Raw genomic sequence first — 19741 nt, 5'->3', positions numbered from 1 at the left:
CCAATACACCTCTTATTATGATAATAGAACAAATCAGACTGCTACAATCCCTACACAGAAAATGCAAGCTAGAAAAATATCTCACCTCTGTCATACGTGCAGAACAGACAAACCCTCACCAAATACAGAATAAAGAGACTGTAAAGTATAAATAAAAATGTGCAGAAAACTGAACTGGAAACCACCACAAGCCAGACTCTGTATGAAGTGCAACAATGAAAAACAGATACATTACCATTGCTACCATTGCTCATAAAACATCAACAATAAAATCAAGAAATATAAAACATCAATCTTAATAGTAAAACCATACTAATAGAATAAATATTTCAAAACAACTGATGAATAGAATAGCATTCAATAATTAAAAACTGATATAAGATCACGTGAGGTGATGAGCATGTTGGCCTCTAAATTCCAGGCTCCGAGGCCATCCCTTCGTAAATCTGCAAACATCATGTCGAAACAAAGCCTTCTTCCTCTAATTTCAGCATCTTCGGTGGCCCTACATGTTGATCAATTGATTCATGAAAGATCTGGGGCGATGCCAAAAAAGGGTGGGAATCTTCTAGACATCTTCCAAAAAGGCGTTTGTGAAGAAATCTGTACCGGACCTGTGGCATCTGACATGACGAAGGCGGTGGTATCAGCCGTAACAGAAAAGTTAAGTGAAACTTCCAATCAAATTTTGGATTTAGAAAATTCATTGTTGGTATTCGGCTTCCGCATTGATGCAGTTAAAGGCCATGTCTCTGTCCTGGAGAATGACTCTGTGATCGCCGAAACTAAACTAAAGAATATGGAAAAAATATTGCTAGTGCAAGAATCCAAACTTGAGGATTTGGAAAATTGCTCCCACAGGAACAATCTGCATTTTTTGTTGGATTCGGTGAAACTCTGGAAGAGAGAAAATTGGTGGAAATTTTAACTGCGTGGTTGCCTGAGGCCTTGAATTTGTCTGAACTCAAGAGGCCTTTGCACATTGAACAGGTGCATCAATTGGGGCATCAGAGATAGTGATACCAGACCCCAAATTGTGATAGCACAAATCTTGAACTTTGCTTACAAACAGACCATTTTACAGGCCTATCGCAAACATAGTGAGCTTCTGTATGAATTACAGCAGATTAGGATGTTTGAAGATTATTCCCTCAGTCTCCCAACAGAGAAGGCTGCAGAAAAATTCTTATCTCTACCTTAACATGATGATTGATAGAGCTAGTGAGGTACGGGACTACAAATGAGACATATCCAGACTGAAGATGCTAATTTTTATGGATGCCATGACCCATTCTGAGCTATTATGCTGGTCTCTGCTGCCTGTGGTGGTGAAAAAAACAATCTTTATTTAGGTTACTGTCCACCCAAAACACTGGGACTTGAGTTGAGATCACCTGGAACGATCTCACTTATGATTGGATATGGATCTTGGCGGAGTTCGTTGACCCAGATTCGCCACAGTGGAGGACATTTTGTTCAATATAATAGAATCAGCAGTTGTTGAGCAGCGTCAATAAGACTATGTTAGTATTGTTATAGAAGTGATAGATAAGAGGTACTAATTTACTGGTCTGTATACCCCACTATTCACTGCTTTACTTAGATTTTCTTGCTTGTAGACTATTTACCCTGGTATGTAGGGGACTTCGTTACTATAGTTTAATGCAATTAAAGGGATGGAGCTTGAACACGCACTGAGCTGATCTCTTAGGTCAAGCTAGCTAGGGCGGTTTCTCTCAGGGAATTGGGGCCAAGGTGGAGAGGGTTGGAGAGGGGAAGGGGCAATGGGGACTTATTTGTCCTATGTAAAATTTTCCACACTGGTGATATAGGGTTACAGTTGAATCCTGCATAGATACTGTATTGGGTTGGTTAGAATGAATGTGATTACTAGCAAGATGAGCAATTTGCTGAGACAATCTACTATAGAAGGAGTGTTTAGGCTGGGACACACTTTTCCGGGTGATATTCAAGATAAACATTTTAATATGGCTATTTCTTCTTTCCTTTTTTATTGTTATGACACTGAAGACTAAAATATTCTTGGAATGCATTGACTCGGCTGTCAAAAGATATGTCATTGAAAGCCATGAAACGTTTTGGAGCAGATATCACTTTTCTCCAGGAAACTAAATTAACAGAGGTGGAGCATGCTAAATTGCTTCAACAATGGGTGAGACAAGTGTTTTCAGCCTCAGTAGGCTCACACAGGACTGGGGTAGCTATTCTATTAAACCACTCAATTTCTTTTCAGATGAAAAAGATAATTGAAGACCCCACTGGCAGGTTTGTGATTGTAGAAGGTTTTCTATTTGGGAGACATACAGGTTTAGGTAATGTATTTGCTCCAAGTATTTATATGCCTTCTTTGTTGGATTGATTGAGCTCCTTGTGCAATGCTCTCACATACCTATCGTATTGGGAGGAGATTTCAGTATTATATCAGATAGAGCTATGGATAAACTTCCTGTGACCTCGAAAGCCCGTATTTCACAACAATAAGGGTCTCCCCTATCTCTGCGACTCCCTAAATTCAGTGGATATATGGTGATGTCTACATCCTGGTAATAAGGATTTCACACATATCTCTAGGGCCTATATTACACTCATGAGAACAGACTACCTATTTCTTTCTATGGAAATAGGCCCTTGGGAGATTTCAGACCATGCTCCAGTGTGGATGGAATTGGAGGGTTTGGTTCCCTTTAATCAATCGGGTTCCTGGAGATTTCCTATTTGTCTTTGAGGACAAGTGATTTTGGGAATATTTAAAAGAAAAATGGGAAGTGTTTAAGTCATTTAATGAACACTGTGAACCAGGGTCAGTACAAGAGTATTAGGCGCCCTAGGCGAACCTTCTGCCTTGTGCCCACCACCCCCCCCCCCCCCCCCCCTGTCCAGGCCCTGGCTCTGACCTCGACCTCCTTCACTCAGACAGCTCCCCTCTCTTATACACATTTATGTTCCGTGTCTCATTCACACATGCACCCTTACACAGGCTCCCTCCCTCTCTCTCACTAACACCATTGCTCTCTCGTACACACACAATCCATCACATACACATACAGGGGCGCCATTCGTGGTGCCACTCACATCTCGCCAAGTGTCTGCCTCTCGACCACAAGCAGGATGGGCGCTGCTCACAGCCTGATGAGTCTCTACTCCTCTCTGCTGCGAGCAGAATAGGCTCTGCTTGTGGCCTGCCAAGTCTACTCCTCTTGGCCATGAGTGGGATTGGCTCTGCTCGTGGCCCCATATGGGCTGCTCTTTGCCACTCTTAATGGCCGGCACCCTAGTTTGCTAGGGGACGTTCCAGCCCTGCTCTGAACCACTTTTATTCTGGGAAATGGTGAAAGCTGTTTTGAGGGGCAATATCATGGCTTATACGGCACATAGGAAGCAAATGCTGGCTAGAGATATTTTAAGACTTGAGCACCAATTATGAATTGACCAAACTAAATTTCATAGGAACCCCACATTGTCCATGAAGACACAATACGTAGCAACTCAGACCAAATTAAGTACTCTCATTCATCAGAGAACCAAAAAGGGTATCTGTACTATAAACATAAGTTCTTTCTCTATGGTAATAAGTCTGGCTGAATGATGGCAAATCTGATTAGTCAAAAGACCAGTAGAACATATATTACAGCTATCAGAGATGGCAAAGTGTCTTTGGTCACTTCAACTAAGGATATTGAACAGATATTCAATTGCTATTATAAAGATTTATACACAGCGGAACAGGGGGACATTATGGACATAAGGGAATATCTCAATTTATCTTCATTACCTAAACTGACATTGAATCAGTTACAGGTTTTAAATTCCCCTATACATGTTAGAGAGATTTGGGAGGCAATTGTCATCCACTCCTTTTAAATCCCCAGGACCCAATCAAGTGAATTTTATAAATTGATTATGGATGAAGTGAGTGGCCCACTAGCGTCCATTTTTGAAGCCTTATTACAAGTTGAAGAAATACCATATAAGGCAAAAAAAAAAAAAAACTATTATAGTTTTACCCAAACTGGGTCAGGACCCTATGGTTGCAGGAGCTTACAGGCCAATCTCATCACTGAATTATTATTTGAAACTTTTTGCCAAAATAATAATTGATAGATTGGCTCCCTTTTTTGGTGGATTTGGTAGAACCGGAGCAGTTTGGGTTTGTATAGGGCAGGACTCCTGGTATGAATGTAAGGAAAATATTGGCTACCATGGAATATGTATCACATAAACATCTCTTGTCCCTATTGATTAGTTTTGATGCCGAAAAAGCTTTTGATAGGGTGGTTTGGTCATTTTTGTTTGAATCATTGCGATATCGTTTGAAGGGCCCTTTTTTATGTTTTCTACAGCTATCATATACAAATCCTAGAGCCAGTATTTTGGTTAATGGAGAGTTCTCCCCTGAATTTATTCTATGTTGAGGAATTAGGCAGGGGTGTCCGATCTCCTTTATTTGTTTTATCCCTGGATCCTTTGTTACATAAGATCATCAAAAATCCAAGCATAAACTTGAACCAATTTAAACTGTCTGCATTTGCAGATGATTTACTTCTTCATGTACTGGACCAGAACAATCCTTGGAAGAACTATTATGCGTGTTTCATGAATATGGTCAATTAGCAGAGTTTGTTAAACTTGGATAAATACAAAGCTATACAGATTGGGGATTGGAGTTCACTCAGGTGGTCAAGAATGTTCCCTTTAAAGTGAGCAGATACTAAAATGCGATACCTAGGGATTCTGTTATCTAATGATTTGCATTCCCTTTTCTGAGCTTAATATAAGACAACTGTTAAATGTCACAGTACATACTTTAAAAGATATGGACACCTTTACATATTTCCCTGTTAGGCAGGGTATACTTCTTTAAAATGGTTTTTACCTAAATGGCTGTATGTTTTTGGATTACTCCCCTTATATTTGAACAGACATTCCTTGACATTATATTTATAAGCTATGCGATCCTAATCTTTGGAAATTGAAGCAGCTTATTGATACCATGGTGGGAAGGGGGTTTGGAGGTGCCTAATTTAGCAGAAGTCCATAAACTGCTATTTATCAATAAGGATTAGTAGCTTGAGATCTATTCATGTAATGTTTGGGTACTTGGCAGGTCCTTGTGACTTGGTTGGCCACCGGATGTTGGGCTTGATGGACCCTTGGTCTGACCCAGTATGGCAATTTCTTAATGTTCTTAACCTTTTGAAGCTGAATTGGTTACTCTTCTCTCCCTGCCATTTATATTACATATCACTAATAATCAACTGCCCATCACCCGGAGAAATCACTATTTAATTGAGCCTTTACAAAAGTCTTGGAGGTGGCTCCTTGATAAACTTCAATTACAACGAACTAGTTCCTCTTTCCTACCTCTGCTGGGTAATGAACAGTTTTTACCAGGTATGCAAAAAGGACACTTTATGGGCTGGAAGGCACAGGGCCTAAAGGTTGTGGCTCAATTAATTAGATGATCGTGGGAATATTCTTAAATTTGGAGACCTGCAGGAATCTTTTTAACATGATTGGGAAAGATCATTTCTCCTATCTTTAGTCCTGCCATTATGTTAGCTCTTTAAAACCTTCTGAGTTATGGAAAGATAATTGGCTAATTTCACAAGAGTGGTTCGATGTAAAAGACCCTGGGAAACACACTTTGTCATCTCTTTATAGATCATGGTCACACATACAGGATCTCATGCCACTACGAGATAAGTGGGAGAATGACTTACATATAGAGCTTCCCATGAAAGTCTTTGTCTTACTTCACCAGCATATCAAAACTTTCTAATAACATATCATTGAGAGAAACAAAATTTAAGATTCTACATCGTGCATTTATTTCACAAAGTCAGGGCGTATATAGTACACATTGTAATATCTGAGACTTGCATAAAATGTTCCATGGGTATGGAAGGTCTGGGGTATTCCTTTTAGTCAGGTCCTAAAATCCAGGTTTTCTGAAAACGGGTGAATGCATATATGGGAAGGGTCATGTCACAGTCCATGACGTCTGATGCTCGGTCTGCTTTGTTTGGGGAAGTAAGGTTGGACTCCTTTTATTCTTTATCACAGCAATCTATAAAATGTAAGGATTTTGTTAATGCTGTTTTTCCACTAAGAATATTGTGAAGACTGTTATCTCAGTTCCTATCCACCTTTCTCCTTTCTCTCCTACTCTTGTTTTTCACGCCCCTCAGGCTCTAGCGTTCTCCCTACCCCCCCTCTCTCCCTTTTCCTCCTCTGCTCCCCTTCCCCTTTCCCGGTTATTTGTAATTTCTATTTCCTTTTCTCCATGAGTTTATTGTGAACCGGTATGATGTGTCCCACGAATATCGGTATATTAAAAGTTCATAAATAAATAAATAAAATAAAAATATATGGATAGGGAAGGTTCTGCTGTTGGCCAATGTGGTTATCTTGCATTTTTGGAGGCAGGCAGATATTCCTTCCTTTACCTTTTGGAGAAATAAAATGCCTTCTTTGTTTAATCAAGGAACAGATGTCCTGTATGAATTTGCATCCCAGAAGACGGAAGTTACTCTTGTACACTTGACTTCCTTATATTTCCCAATTGCTGCATAGAACTAAAAGTCAAGTTCTTAATGATTTCTCGTTATGAAGATCTATTGTTGTATTATTTACACTGTTGATCTGCATTCCAGTGTATTATTTACACTGTTGATCTATGGAAGTATATAAGCAGATGCCCACTTCCTCATTTTGTAAACATTTCCTTATACCATTTTTTGCTCTATTTTCAGAGAGGGATGGGGGGGGGGGGGGTTATATAATCTGCTGGAGATATCCATTGTTTGGAAAATTTGGCTTGATTCTATGTTGTTTTCACAAATTTCTACTAAAACTTATAAAAATGTTCCCAACAATTTCCCAAAAATCAAAATATTTCAAGAGCAGACACAACACCACCCAATAATTAAAACTAATAAAGATAAACAAATCCCCTGTGCTCCATATCTGGGAACTTTTATTTTCAGTTACCCTGAGATTGTTGGAGAAGGGGGATGCCCACACAAACTTTATGCTCTCTGTCATATACACACATATATGCTCCCATACACACACTCATTCACACTCTCTCTCTCTCACTCACACACACACTCAAATACATACCCTCCCTCTCAGGCTCTCCTTCGGGGCATCCCACTGGGCTCTTCATGGGCTGCCGCTAGATGGGGGTTTGCCTCAGCCTCACTGGGCCTCTGCTTTTGCTGCCATAGGAGGGGGGGGGGTCCATGGCACCTGGGCCTCTCCTTTTCACTGCCTGACAGCCCTCAGAGACCTGGGTTACCAAGGAAGAGACTCGGGGTATGAGCCTATTGTGTCCAGAGTTAACAATATCCCTGCTGTCACACACACTTCTTCTTTCTCTCTCTCTCACACACACATGCTGTCACACACACTCCCTTTCTCTGCCTTTCTCACATGCGCGCGCACACACACACATTACCTTTCATTCACACATACTCCCTCACTCTCAAGCACACATTCTTCCTTTCAGACTCTTATTCAGGGCTTCCCCCTCAGTCTCACTGGTCTCTTCTTAGACCAGCACTGGATGGGGTCCATGATGCTCAGGCTTTTCCTTTTCACCACCAGACAGCTGCCAGAGGCTTAGAGCATGGGTCCCATGTGCTCAGAGCTAATGACACCCCTGATCATGCCCACCTATCCACTCTATTTTTAAGCATGTCACTAATGAATATACACGAGATATTTGCATACAGTTGAGGCAGTGTGCATGCAAATCTCTCTCATGCATATTCATTAAGAACATTCTGAAAACCAGGCCTATTTGTGGCTCTTGAGGACCAGAGATGGCCAAAATTCCAAAGCATTTTTTCCAAAAGTCTCTGTGGATGCTTTTCCCTTCCAGATGATGGAGGAAATTTAGATTGATGCCACGAAAGATGCACCTTTTCAAAATCATGTCAGTAAAGTGACTTTTGCAGGGTTTTGTATCCTAATTTTTCCTGAACCTTAAATCTGACCATTAGGCCATATTTAGTGGAATTTTCATGATCTTGCTGAAGGTTTATGCTTGATGCTGTTTGAGGGTAGCGTTCTGTGCCAAATATTCAACCTTGATGGTAACAGGGAGAGTTGTTTTCAGATGTATTGGCAGGCTATTGTTCAGGTCTGGAGTAGAGGATCAGAGGGAATAGCCCTCAGATGTTTGACCTTCCACTGCCCAACCATCTCTGCCACTCTCATTGTGTGATTTGTTACCTATTACAATTTACCATTTTTATAGCATTACTAGTGTGTGTATCATTGTACCAACATATAAGAATCAGTCCCTGCTGCAAATGAGTTTACTATCTAGTCAAGACACACAGACAAGACAAAGAGTCTTTAAGTTAAAATCAATAAGGCCGTGACTGAAGACCCAAGAGAAGTCCCTAAGGGTGGGTCCATGGGTAGGAAATGACTTGAAAACCAAGGGTGGGAAACCTCCGGTCTTCTAGGGTCATATGCCAGTTGGGTTTTCAGGATATCCCTCCCTAATGAATATGAATGAGATGCACTGCCTCCAGTATATGCAAATCTGTCTCATACATATTCATCAGGGATATCCTGAAAATCTAACCCATGTACCATCTTTGAGGACTGGAGGTTTCCCACCCCTGCTGTAAACCAGAAGTTCTCATACTTTGACCTTGAGGGCTGCAACCCAGTCAGGTTTTCAAGATTTCCAAAATGAATATGCATGAGATCTATTTACATGCAATGCCTCTATTGTGTGTAAACAGATATCAAGAATATTCCTTGTAGAAATCCTGAAAATCTAACTGGGTTGTAGACCACAAGGAATGAGTTTTGTTAATCCAGTTTTTCTTAAAGAACAACTTGGGCAGCCTGAAGATCCCCCCTGCTCTAAACTGTGATTAAATGGAAAAGTTTGGTTTCCAGTGTTATTTGTAAATTTAGCACCATCCACAAGCAGCTAAATACATTAAAAAAATCTTATTAAAATATACAACGAAATCAGTAGTTCCCAACTGCAGTCCTCATGGACCCCCACACTGGTCTGGGTTTCACTATATCTAAGAGATATAAATGTATCTAATTATTAGACCAAATATATGTAAATGTGTATATCTATACATGCATACTCATTGAGAATTTCCTGGAAACCATATCTGTAGGGGAACAGCAAGGACTGGAGCTGAGAACCACTGAGCCTAAAGGCAAAGGAGCTTCCCGGAAAGCCTTGCTCACCATCTGCCCCTTCTTTTTTTCAGGTCTTGGGATTACGTTGCTCGTTCCGCAGCCCATCATAAATGCTACAGCGGCACAAAATATCTTGCTGCCCGTCGAGCATGCCTGCATAGGAACCCCTGCCATTACATGGGAATACATGTCGAACTGGGGATGGGGAATGCAAAATATAATCTCCTGGAAAGCTGGGATTTTTGTCAATGTTTCCAAGAGTTATGACGCTAGAGTTCACCGCTATGAAAATGGCTCCATACAGCTCCTGAACATCGGAACAAAAGATGCCGGGTACTATGTCGTCACCGTGATGGAAGAACTGGGAGGTTCTAAACATGGCATCATCATACTGAACGTTTACGGTACAAATTAGCTAGAAGTCTTGTTGTGGTGTCGGGGGGGGGGGGGGGGGGAGGGGAAAGCGGCTGTTAACGGTCAACCTCGACGGTTTCTCTCTCTTTCCCTCCTCAGAGGTTCTCTACGAAGACTTGCATTTCGTGGCTGTTTTCACTGCCTTTCTTGCTGCAGTGGCGGCCGTCCTGATCTGTTTCCTCTGGTTTTGTGATAAATTTGTGCACATCTTTCAGAAGAGGAAGTGGAGGCTAAAAGGTAAACCTTTCCCAGCATGGAAATAATTTATTGTGAAGTATGTGCTCCCGCCAACCTCCATTCTGAAATACCCCTGAGATGTTGCAGTCATTCACTTCCTCTGCCTATTTTTTTTTTTGCCTACCTCAGAATGCTGCATTATCAGAGATGACTACTGATTTTGCTGTAAGTGCACTAATTAATTAGCCATGTTTCAGTGAAACCACATGTTAAAGTAAGCCTTCGGTGAGTGTTTTCTATTCTAATAGTTTCAGGAAGGCAATGGGGTCTCTGAGCCAAAAGAGTTTGTAAGGACAGGTGTGTGCGTATCTGGGAAAAATGGATTTAAGGATAAATCCTCAGATTTTTCCATAACATTGGCCGTAGGATAAAATCTGTGACAGATTTTGCCAGCCTGCAGTGGATTTCTGCTGATCCACCAAAGATGTTTCCACAACTGGTCCAGTTTTGAAAAATGTAGATTTTTGCTGCAGATGCCAGCAATAAGAATGGAACCTGTATTGATTCAGCAGAAATCCAATCTGCCCGCTACGAACCATTGGAAGTGTGCGGACTAGAAATTGGTTTTGAATAAATAGTTCAGTTCCACAAGGGGAACAAATGTTCATGTCCTTGCTGCTGCACTCAGATCCTTCTACCTCCTTTGGGTAAATCCTTTTCTGTCCCTGTGGCTTGGTGTAACTTTTAAGTAATAGATGGTTATGTGCTGACTATTTAAGTATAACTAGGCCCCATCCCAGAGAGACTCAGCCATATACTCATAACAGGAAAAGTGATCGTCTTTGTTATTTTATCAGCGGGCCCTCTGCTGCCCCGTAACCTTTGCAAACGACTTTAGTAATACAGCCTTGAAATAAGTGTTATTCAGTGAACAGTAACCAGCTACAGTTGGTAATAACATTGCCCAGCATCCAATCTCCTTCTTTTGGTAGTTGTCAAATAGTAAATGCACTTGAAATGGTAGCCAGACTTTCTACCCCAGGGTTGCTGTATGCATGTTTCTGAAGTATTAAAATATAAAATGCATCAGGCTACGGTCTGCCTGAAAGGAGCTATACAAACTAAATTGTTATTGCTCTCAGAATCTTGGTATGATCCATCACTTACAAATTACTTCTCTGTGGAGGATTCCCATTCAGTCAGCAGAAATTGTCTTACAGATGCAGAAGTCTCTCACTGAGGGGCCGAGGCAATAAAATGTGCCTAGGTTTACATGTGGTTGGATGTGCTAGACTAGCACCCAATGCAATAAGGAGATTAGCGTGTTCATTGGATGATGCTCATATGGATGAGGCTATTAGCCATTACCCCCCTGATACAGAAAATCCCCTGGCGCCCAGTGCACACTTCTTAACGCGGCAAACTTAAACACACAGATACATACACACATACACACACACACATATACACACATAGAAATGACGGCAGAAAAGGACCAACGATCCATCCAGTCTGCTCAGCAAGCTTATGGTAATTTCTGCCGTGCCTTATAAGTCACCCCCATACTTATCAGTTTCCCAGACCATCAAAGTCATAAAAGTCTCATACTATATAGGTACAACGAAGACTATATTTCTCTCTCTCCAATCACTTTCGCAGAGACAAGAGCAGAAGTGGTTCTGAGCAGAGGGGCTCATAGGGAGGCTCATGACCCAGAGCAGGCCCCCATGATCTACTGCGGCTTCTCACATAGGGAGGGGGGGTCTCCTTTTCAAGGCGCATGGGGGCAGATTTTCAAAGGCCCAGCGGCGCGCGTATGTCCAGGGGCTTGAAAAAAGGGGTGGGTGTGGGCGGTCAGGGGGGCGGGACCGGAGCCTCCAGGCACAGCGGCCATTTGCTGCTGTGCCCGGGATCGCGGGCCGGCCGTCGGCCGGTGTGCGCAACCTACCCCTGCCTGGAGGCAGGCGCAACTTATAAAATAAAGGTATGGGGGGGTTATAGATAGGGGGGGGGCGGAAGGAAAGTTCCCTCCGAGGCCGCTCCGATTTTGAAGCGACCTTGGAGGGAACGGGGAAAGCCAGAAGGGCTCCCCAAAGGCTCGGCGTGCGCAAGGTGCACTATTGTGCACCCCCATGCGTGCGCTGACCCCGGATTTTATAACATGCGCACGGCTGCTTGCACGTTATAAAATTGGGCGTAGATTTGTGTGCGCCAGGTTGCGCGCACAAATCTACGCCCACGAGTAGGTATAAAAGCTGGCCCTTAGGGCTTCTTCTCCCTGGGGCTCCTCCACTCATTAGTCCAGTCAACAGTAAACCATCAGATCTGTTGCTCAAAAAAATAGACTGAGCCCGAAATAGGCAACGCAAAGTCCAAAAGCTGACTGGTACATTAGTGAAGAATGCACCACATGGCAAACAAGACCCAAACGGTACAAAAACAAACCCAGTTTCTTTCAGCAAAATCCATCCTCTCTCAAGCAGGTCTGCTCCCTGGGCTAGGGGACCCTTCCTCACCTGCATCTTTCCCCAGTACCTGTTGGTAAGACAGCTGTCCTCCTTTCCTCTGCAAGGTGTGGTTGACCCCATCCCTGGGTCCCAGCCACCTTCCTAACGGGCCGATACAGTAAAAATCGCGGGAGAGCGGGCGAGCGCACAGGACACTATCTCCTGTGCACACAATACAGTACATTAATTTATTTAAATTAGGGTCTGCGGTAAAAAAGAGGCGCTAAGGACACTAGCGCGTCCCTAGCACCTCTTTTTGGACAGGAGCGGCGGCTGTCAGCGGTTTTGACAGCCAACGCTCAATTTTGCCGGCGTCGGTTCTCGAGCCCGCTGACAACCACGGGTTTGGAAACCGGACGCCGGCAAAATTGAGCATCCGGTTTTCAAGCCACGGGCCCATTTTTAAATTTTTTTTTTATTCTTTTAACTTTTGGGGCCTCCGACTTAATATCGCCATGATATTAAGTTGGAGGGTGCACAGAAAAGCAGTTTTTACTGAATCGCGCAGGAATACCTTATAGGGCCATCAACATGCATTTGCATGTTTCCGGCGCTATTAGTCTCGGGGGGGTTGGACGCATGTTTTCGAGGCGCTATTACCCCTTACTGAATAAGGGGTAAAGCTAGTGCGTCAAACTCGCGTCCAAATGCCGGTTAACAGTGCGCTCCGTCGGATCGCACTGTACTGTATCTGCCTTTAAGGCAGGAACAGCTCTGCATCTCCTCTCTACTGGACCCTTCCCTGTGAATGCATCGGGCCCAATGATTCTACTCTATAAAGAGATTGCCAGGTCCACCCAACAGGCTGATCCAGTGCTAGTTTTCTCCTGTGGCCTGCATGGAGTCGACCTGGGGTGAGTTGGAGTCCAAATCCTGGAATCCTAATGCATAATCCTCCAGACATCTGACTTCTCCTGACTCAAAATCTCCTCAACATGCCCACTCTACACTGACCTGTCAAGCAGGGGCACAGCCTGTTCATCCCTCCGAGTAACTTACTGGCACATCAGGTCTGTAGAGACCACTGCAGTCATACCAGCCAAGGGCAAAATTTTCCAGTAAGGGGCAGAACTGAGGTGCCCCTCACTCAGGTGGATATGTGTAGAGAAACTGATTCAATTGGAGCAAATTCAGATTTCTTTACCATAAACCTGAATTAAAACATGAAGGATAGGAAGCCTGGTTTAAATGTATTTCCTGGGTCAAACATTTCATTTACATTTAAAGTTTATTTTTACAGGCCCTTCTGTTACCTTTGTGCGTTTTTTCTTCTTCTTTTTTTTTATTTCAAAATTGTATTAAGTAAAATACTTTACAATCCAGTTAAAAAAAAATATAAACACTACGCAGCAGAAGATTTATTTATTTATTTATTTATTTGTTTGTTATTTTTATTATACCGAGTTTCTTGATAGGAATCACATCAACCCGGTTTACAATTAACAATGTGAGTAAAGGCAGAGAGTAACAAAGTAAAGAACATTTCCCAATACAAGAACAAATATAGTATGAAACTTAACAAATATTATAACAATATTTTGGATGTGAGAAAGTTACAAAAAACATGGAAAAATAACTTGGATATGAAAGGGGAAGAATTGTAGAACGACTATAAGCATTTTAACCAGCTGTATCAATTAATAAATATGTATAATATTATAAAATGTAGATGTGTAGCAAAATGATTAGATAAGATATTGTTGTGAAGTATAATAAAATGTTGCTGTGACTGCGTGTGAAGTTAGTGGGATTTTTTTTTTTTTTTTTTTTTTTTACAGTTCCTAACTTTTGTGTTTATGCTGATGATGAGTGGGGAATTTAATCCAGATCTGGGAAAGCTTTTTTAAAAAGCCAAGTTTTTAGTCTTTTCCTAAAAGTTGGAGCGCATGGTTCTTGTCTTAAGTCCGGTGGGATGGAGTTCCAAAGGATTGGACCTGCTGATGAGAGAGCTCTTGAGCTGTAGGATTTATGATGGTAGGTTTTGGCATGTGGAACCTGTAGTGATTCTTTGTAGTGTTCCCTGATGGGTCTGTCTGATGTGTGTTTTTTAAAAGGGATTTGTAGGTCCAGTTGAGTGTGTTGATGGATGTTCTTGTAGATAATCATGATGGTTTTATACATAATTCTGAAGTGGATCGGTAACCAATGAAGGTCTTTGAGGATGGGGGAGATGTGGTCGATTTTCCTGGAGTTTGTGAGGATTCTGGCTGCTGTGTTCTGTACCATTTGTAGAGGCTTGGTGTAGGAAGCTGGGAGGCCTAGTAGAAGAGAATTGCAATAATCTAGTTTGGAGAAGATTATTGCTTGCAGGATTGATCTAAAGTCATGCGCATGGAAAAGTGGCTTTATTCTTTTCAGGATATGTAATTTGTGGAAGCAGTCTTTGGTAGTTCTGTTAATGAATGGTTTGAGGCTAAGACGATTATCTAAGAAGGCTCCTAGATCTCTTACATGGGTGGTTTGTAGGAGTGTTGGAGGCTTTGAAAGTGTATTGTTGTTTTCAGGTGCTATAAGGAGATATTCCGTTTTCGACGCATTGAGGACTAGGTTTAGGCTGTTGAGGAGGTGTTTGATTTCTAGTAAGCAATTGTCCCAGTATTCCATTGTTATCGAGATTGATTCTTTTAAAGGGATCACAATCTGTACGTCGTCAGCGAAAAGGAAGTGTTTCAGGTTTAATTTTGTGAGTAATTGACAAAGTGGTAGAAGGTATATATTAAATAGAGTGGGTGACAGGGAAGAACCTTGTGGCACCCCTCTGGTGGAGGGGTGATATTGGGATTCTGTATTATGTATTTTGACCCTGTAACCTCTGTTTTCCAGGAAGGTTTTGAACCATGTTAGTGAAGTAGCTGTCACTCCAATATTTGCCAGTTGTTTTAGCAGGAGGTAATGGTTGACGGTATCAAAGGCCGCCGAGAAGTCAAGGAGGATTAGTAAAAATGCTTTGCCTTTAACGATTCCGGAGAGGAGGAAGTCTGAGAGTGAAAGAAGTAGTGTTTCTGTGCTTGCAGCTTTTCGAAAGCCATATTGGTTTGGAGACAGAATTCCGTGGTCTTCCAAGTAGTTGGAAAGTTGAGTGTTCACCAATTTCTCCATTATTTTGGCTATGAATGGAAGGTTGGAAATAGGGCGGAAGTTGTTGGGATCATTTGGATTTAGATTCGATTTTTTTAGGAGGGGTTTGATTGAAGCTGTTTTTAGCTCATCTGGGTAGATACCCTGGGATAGTGAACAGTTTATAATTTCAGCAAGTGATTTTGATATAATATCAGGAATGAGAAGTAGCATTTTGGAGGGAATTTGATCAAACGGGTGTGATGAAGGTTTCATTTTCTTCAGCACCGATTGTATCTCTGTGACAGTGATGGGTTCGAATGCGTTAAGTTGGATATCTTTGTTAGGGAGAATATATGTGTTATCTTGAGAGCTAGTGGTTAATGGCAATTGATTAAGGAGTTCAGAGATTTTTTTGCTGAAATGAAGAGCCAGTTCGTCTGCTTTGGTCTGAGAAAGTTCGGGTGGTATATCAGGAGTGATAGGTTTAGTGAGATTGGAAACGAAGGCGAATAGAGCTTTCGAATCATTGATGATGTGATGAACCTGACGGGCATAGTAGTCTCTTTTTGTTTTCTGTGTACTGATTTTGTATTGGTGGAGCGTGTGTTTGTAGTCTGACAGTGAGGCCGGAGAGGGGGCTTTACGCCATTTTCTTTCTTTCTGCCGAAGTAGTTTTTTGAGATTTCGCAGTTCATCATTGAACCAGGGTTGTCTTTTGGATGCCTTTGAAGACGGTTTTTTGGTGGTCAGTGGGCAAAGTGTGTTTGCTACTTCTTTTGTTATTTTGGACCATGATTGGATAGCGGAATTAGGTGTAGAAACATCGATGGATGGTAGTTCTGGGGCTATAACTTTGCTGAGGAGTTCAGAGTTACATGTTTTTCTGTAGAGGAAAGCGGGTCTTGAGTCAGGCTTAAAATCTGGTTGTGGTAGGGAAAAACTGGTGGTGATTAAGGAGTGGTCTGACCATGGGACTTGTTGACAGTCAGGTTGATTTGTTTGGGATATGCCGGCATTTGTAAAGAAGAGGTCGAGTGTGTGTCCTCCTTTGTGAGTGGGTTTGTTGATTTGTTGTTTGAAACCCATTGCAGACATTGCGGTGAGGAAGGCTTCGCAATGAAGATAAAGCTGTTTAATGAAGAATGAAGCTAAATGAAGATAAATGAAGATAAAGCTGTTTAATGAAGAATAATTAAAGACACTTTTCATGCTTTACGCAAACATAACCTGGATACCAATGCAAGTAAAATCTATTTGTAACAAGAACCCGCCAAAATAACAGAACACCCCTTTAAAAAATATTGGCCGACTGGATACTGTTACACTTAACGACCTTACAAATAAACCACACAGCACTTACCTCGACCCCTCCCAATGAATGTAATGATAACTGTAAGGGCATTCCTTTTACGGTGACAAGGTATCCAAATCCCACACGTGAAAAGTGATGAATTCCATCGTATGAACCCTCCAAAGCAGCCGTAGCCACGCAGCCAGGCAGGGGGTGGAAGACGACCACCACTGGCAGGCTTATGCAACTAAGAGATGATTAGCCAAACAAATGCCCCCATGTACCTTCAATCCCCCTCACTGTAATGTACCTTATAACTGTTTATGATTACTTCCCCCTCCCCCTTCCTCAGGTTGCCCATCTCAAAATTAACTCATACACCAACCATTTCAATTTCCTGTGTACTTCCACTCTTTAAAATAAAAGGTGCTCTGTGCCCACGTAGGCCATGGAATACAACCAGGACGGGGTCAGCCTGTCCTGAATACATGGAATAACAACTCTGTTCTAAGCCTGGTTTTTGTTTTGTTTCCTGCTTTCCCTAAAAGTGCAACAGCATAAGACGATCACAGTGGGGGCCTTGCAGAGCCACAGGCTGAGTAACCCCCCACACACTGCAGGACTGAGTGGAATAGTTGGGGGGGGAAACCCCTTCAAGAGTTACCCTGCATTAGAAAGGAAATAAATATCAGGAAGAAGAAAAGGAAGCTGCCGTTTTTCTTTGCCCTGCCTTCATTGCTAGCTAAATTATTTAAAAAGCTGCTTTAAGTGTATTGATAATGGATTGCACTTGCACTGCTTACAGCTCGCGCAGCACTTAATGAAATAAACATAAGGGGAAATGTGCCAGCTGATACTGAGTCAGAACTACTGCAGTGCTGGGGTGTTACACCCTGGTAGGCCCTGGTTATTAACATTTCATGATTAGGTAGTACCCCAGTTTGATGCAGAAGTGTCCGCTCTTCTCCGCCAGGGCACACCGGGTCCCCAGAAACAACCTGTGACTTGCGGCTGGCTGGCTGCCTCCACTCGATCCCTGTTCAACAGCATCAAGTTGGTTACTGGCATCTCTCCTTCCAAAATACATCTTGGATAGCAATGTCCCCACCTCCTATGTTGTGCTAAGCTTCATCCCGGTCACTGTTTTACATCCGCTGATTCTCTTGTCCTGCCCGGGCAGATGGCGCCCCCCAGTCTTGGCATCCTCTAGTTGCTCACTAGCACCAGCTGTGCTCTTTTTGTAGAGAGCTTCTCCCCAAACACTTGGGGGGGAAAAAAAAAGGGATGGGACTGTGAAGAATGCAGGCTTGAGGACTTTTATCGCAAATCCTTCCAGCAGACCCCCTGGCTCCGGTCTTGATAGGTTCTCCTTGATTTGTCATAACTGGGTACAGCAACAGCCGAGCCAACATGCCTCAGATGGGTCTATCACCCTTTGTGAAGGTAGTGCACCTTCACAAGTTGCAATGTTCCCTCAAAGTTTTGGAAGACTGTGTGTGCAAATGTTTTTTTGTGTGCAACATTTTATAAGCAAAATTCAGATTTGTGCACTATGAGCCAGTATGATGTAAATAATATTGGGATTTTCTGGGTGCACTGTGTTGGGCAGAGTGCGCAGGGTTCATGATCTCTGTGCATGTGCACAGCTTAGAGGGAACAGTGATGAGCTCCTAACCCTGTTACAGAATGCCCTCCTCCTCCTTTCCATTGCCCCAGCATTTGATGATCTAGCTTGAACTTGGCTTCATTCTGTTTCTTGTGAAACATGACGTTGATGTTTTTGCTCATATATAGGGACAGTATAAACAGCTTCAAAGAAGGCTAAACACAGATAACCCAAAATAGGAATTTTAATAAGAAGTAGCACACCTCATCCACTACCAGGGAAGGGATTTCCTGTGGCAAGCTTATATTCTAAGTGAAATTTAGAGTCTCAGATTTCTATTTTGTAAATCTGGCATGCACATAGGCAGTATTTACTCAGCACTAAAAATGCAAAGACACTGGGCATGCCCCAGATCAATGTAATAAATCAGACCTGTAATCATGAGGAGGGTCATTTTCAACTGCGTGCATACGTTGGGATTTGTAACTTATGCTCATACTTTATAAACTGTGTGGCGGGAGCTGCACGGTTTATAAAATACTGCTTGCCTCTGCCCCAAAAAGCATATGCATGTGTTTCAGCATTGTATAGTGTTAGAGGGAGTGGTCAACAGAGATGGATTTCTTCCTGAGTTATTAGGTATTATTCTTTGTTATTTTAGATTGAATGTGCAATTATGATGTTTATGATAATTTTATGATAGAAACTGCTACACTAGATTTTTAGTTATGTCATGCCATGATGTGTGTTTTACTCAGATTTTCAGCATTTTTTATTTATGATATTCTGGAGAAAGGAAAGAAATGGTCCAAAGAAAGGTGACAAAAATGGGGTTTGGCTTCTACACTGCAAGACTTATGCGATGAGGCTCGAGGACTTAAATATGTATACTTTTAATGGAGAGACTGGGGGATATGATACATGTACAAGAATCAAGCTTTTTACAATTGAAAGGAAGCTGTTGAACTAGGAGTCGTCATAAGAAGCTCCAAAGGGATACACTCGGGATCAAAGTTAGAAAAAAGTTCTTCAGGGCTGTTGCAAGCAGATTTGGCACCCTAGGTGAAGATTTGGTCATTCATCCCCCCCCCCCCCCCCCGCCTCCCACTCCCTCCACCAACTTAACCAGCGGTGGCAGTGGCAGTGGCTCCAGCACAGCACCCCCGTCTGTGATGGTATTGGCTGTGGCATGGCAGCCCTCTAGATGTTTTATTTAGCAATTCTTATACTCCACTACCTCCTACATTATGTTGCCAGGATTTTGTCTTCCCCCCAAAACCTTGGTGCTCTAGGCGATTTGCCTAGTTTGCTTAATGGAAGCACTAGCCCCATATTTCTTCACAGAAAGGATTGTGAATGCCCTCTTTGAAGAGGTAATAAAGACGAGAATGGTAACAATTCAAAAGGGCATGGGGTAAATCCCCAGTGGCTACAGGATGGAAGTGAAAAACCGGGATATTTTTAGTTTACCATTTCTGCATG

The 19741-nt window shown here is 42.3% G+C and overlaps 1 protein-coding gene across 3 annotated transcripts in view; it reads left to right on the top strand.

Annotated features, from left to right (window-relative positions):
• The window catches only part of VSTM5 (V-set and transmembrane domain containing 5), a 73905-nt gene that overhangs the window by 39972 nt on the left and 14192 nt on the right, over nucleotides 1–19741 (top strand). Inside the window, exons 2-4 of one of the 3 annotated variants that reach the window (XR_003856848.1) lie at nucleotides 9276–9608; nucleotides 9718–9855; nucleotides 16454–16601. Coding sequence is in view for 2 of the 3 variants with exons in the window: in XM_029602333.1 (XP_029458193.1) it covers nucleotides 9276–9608; nucleotides 9718–9855; nucleotides 16454–16482 (500 nt within the window). In the remaining variant the exon portion in view is untranslated. Of the gene's footprint in view, nucleotides 1–9275; nucleotides 9609–9717; nucleotides 9856–16453; nucleotides 17999–19741 lie in introns of those variants that run through there. The other 2 variants (XM_029602333.1, XM_029602332.1) reach the window with 2 other exon arrangements.

The sequence above is a fragment of the Rhinatrema bivittatum genome, chromosome 5 (assembly GCF_901001135.1).
Source record: "Rhinatrema bivittatum chromosome 5, aRhiBiv1.1, whole genome shotgun sequence".
Lineage (NCBI taxonomy): Eukaryota > Metazoa > Chordata > Amphibia > Gymnophiona > Rhinatrematidae > Rhinatrema > Rhinatrema bivittatum.
The sequence above is the reverse complement of the archived record's forward strand: the minus strand, read 5'-3'. Positions and strand labels throughout refer to the sequence as shown.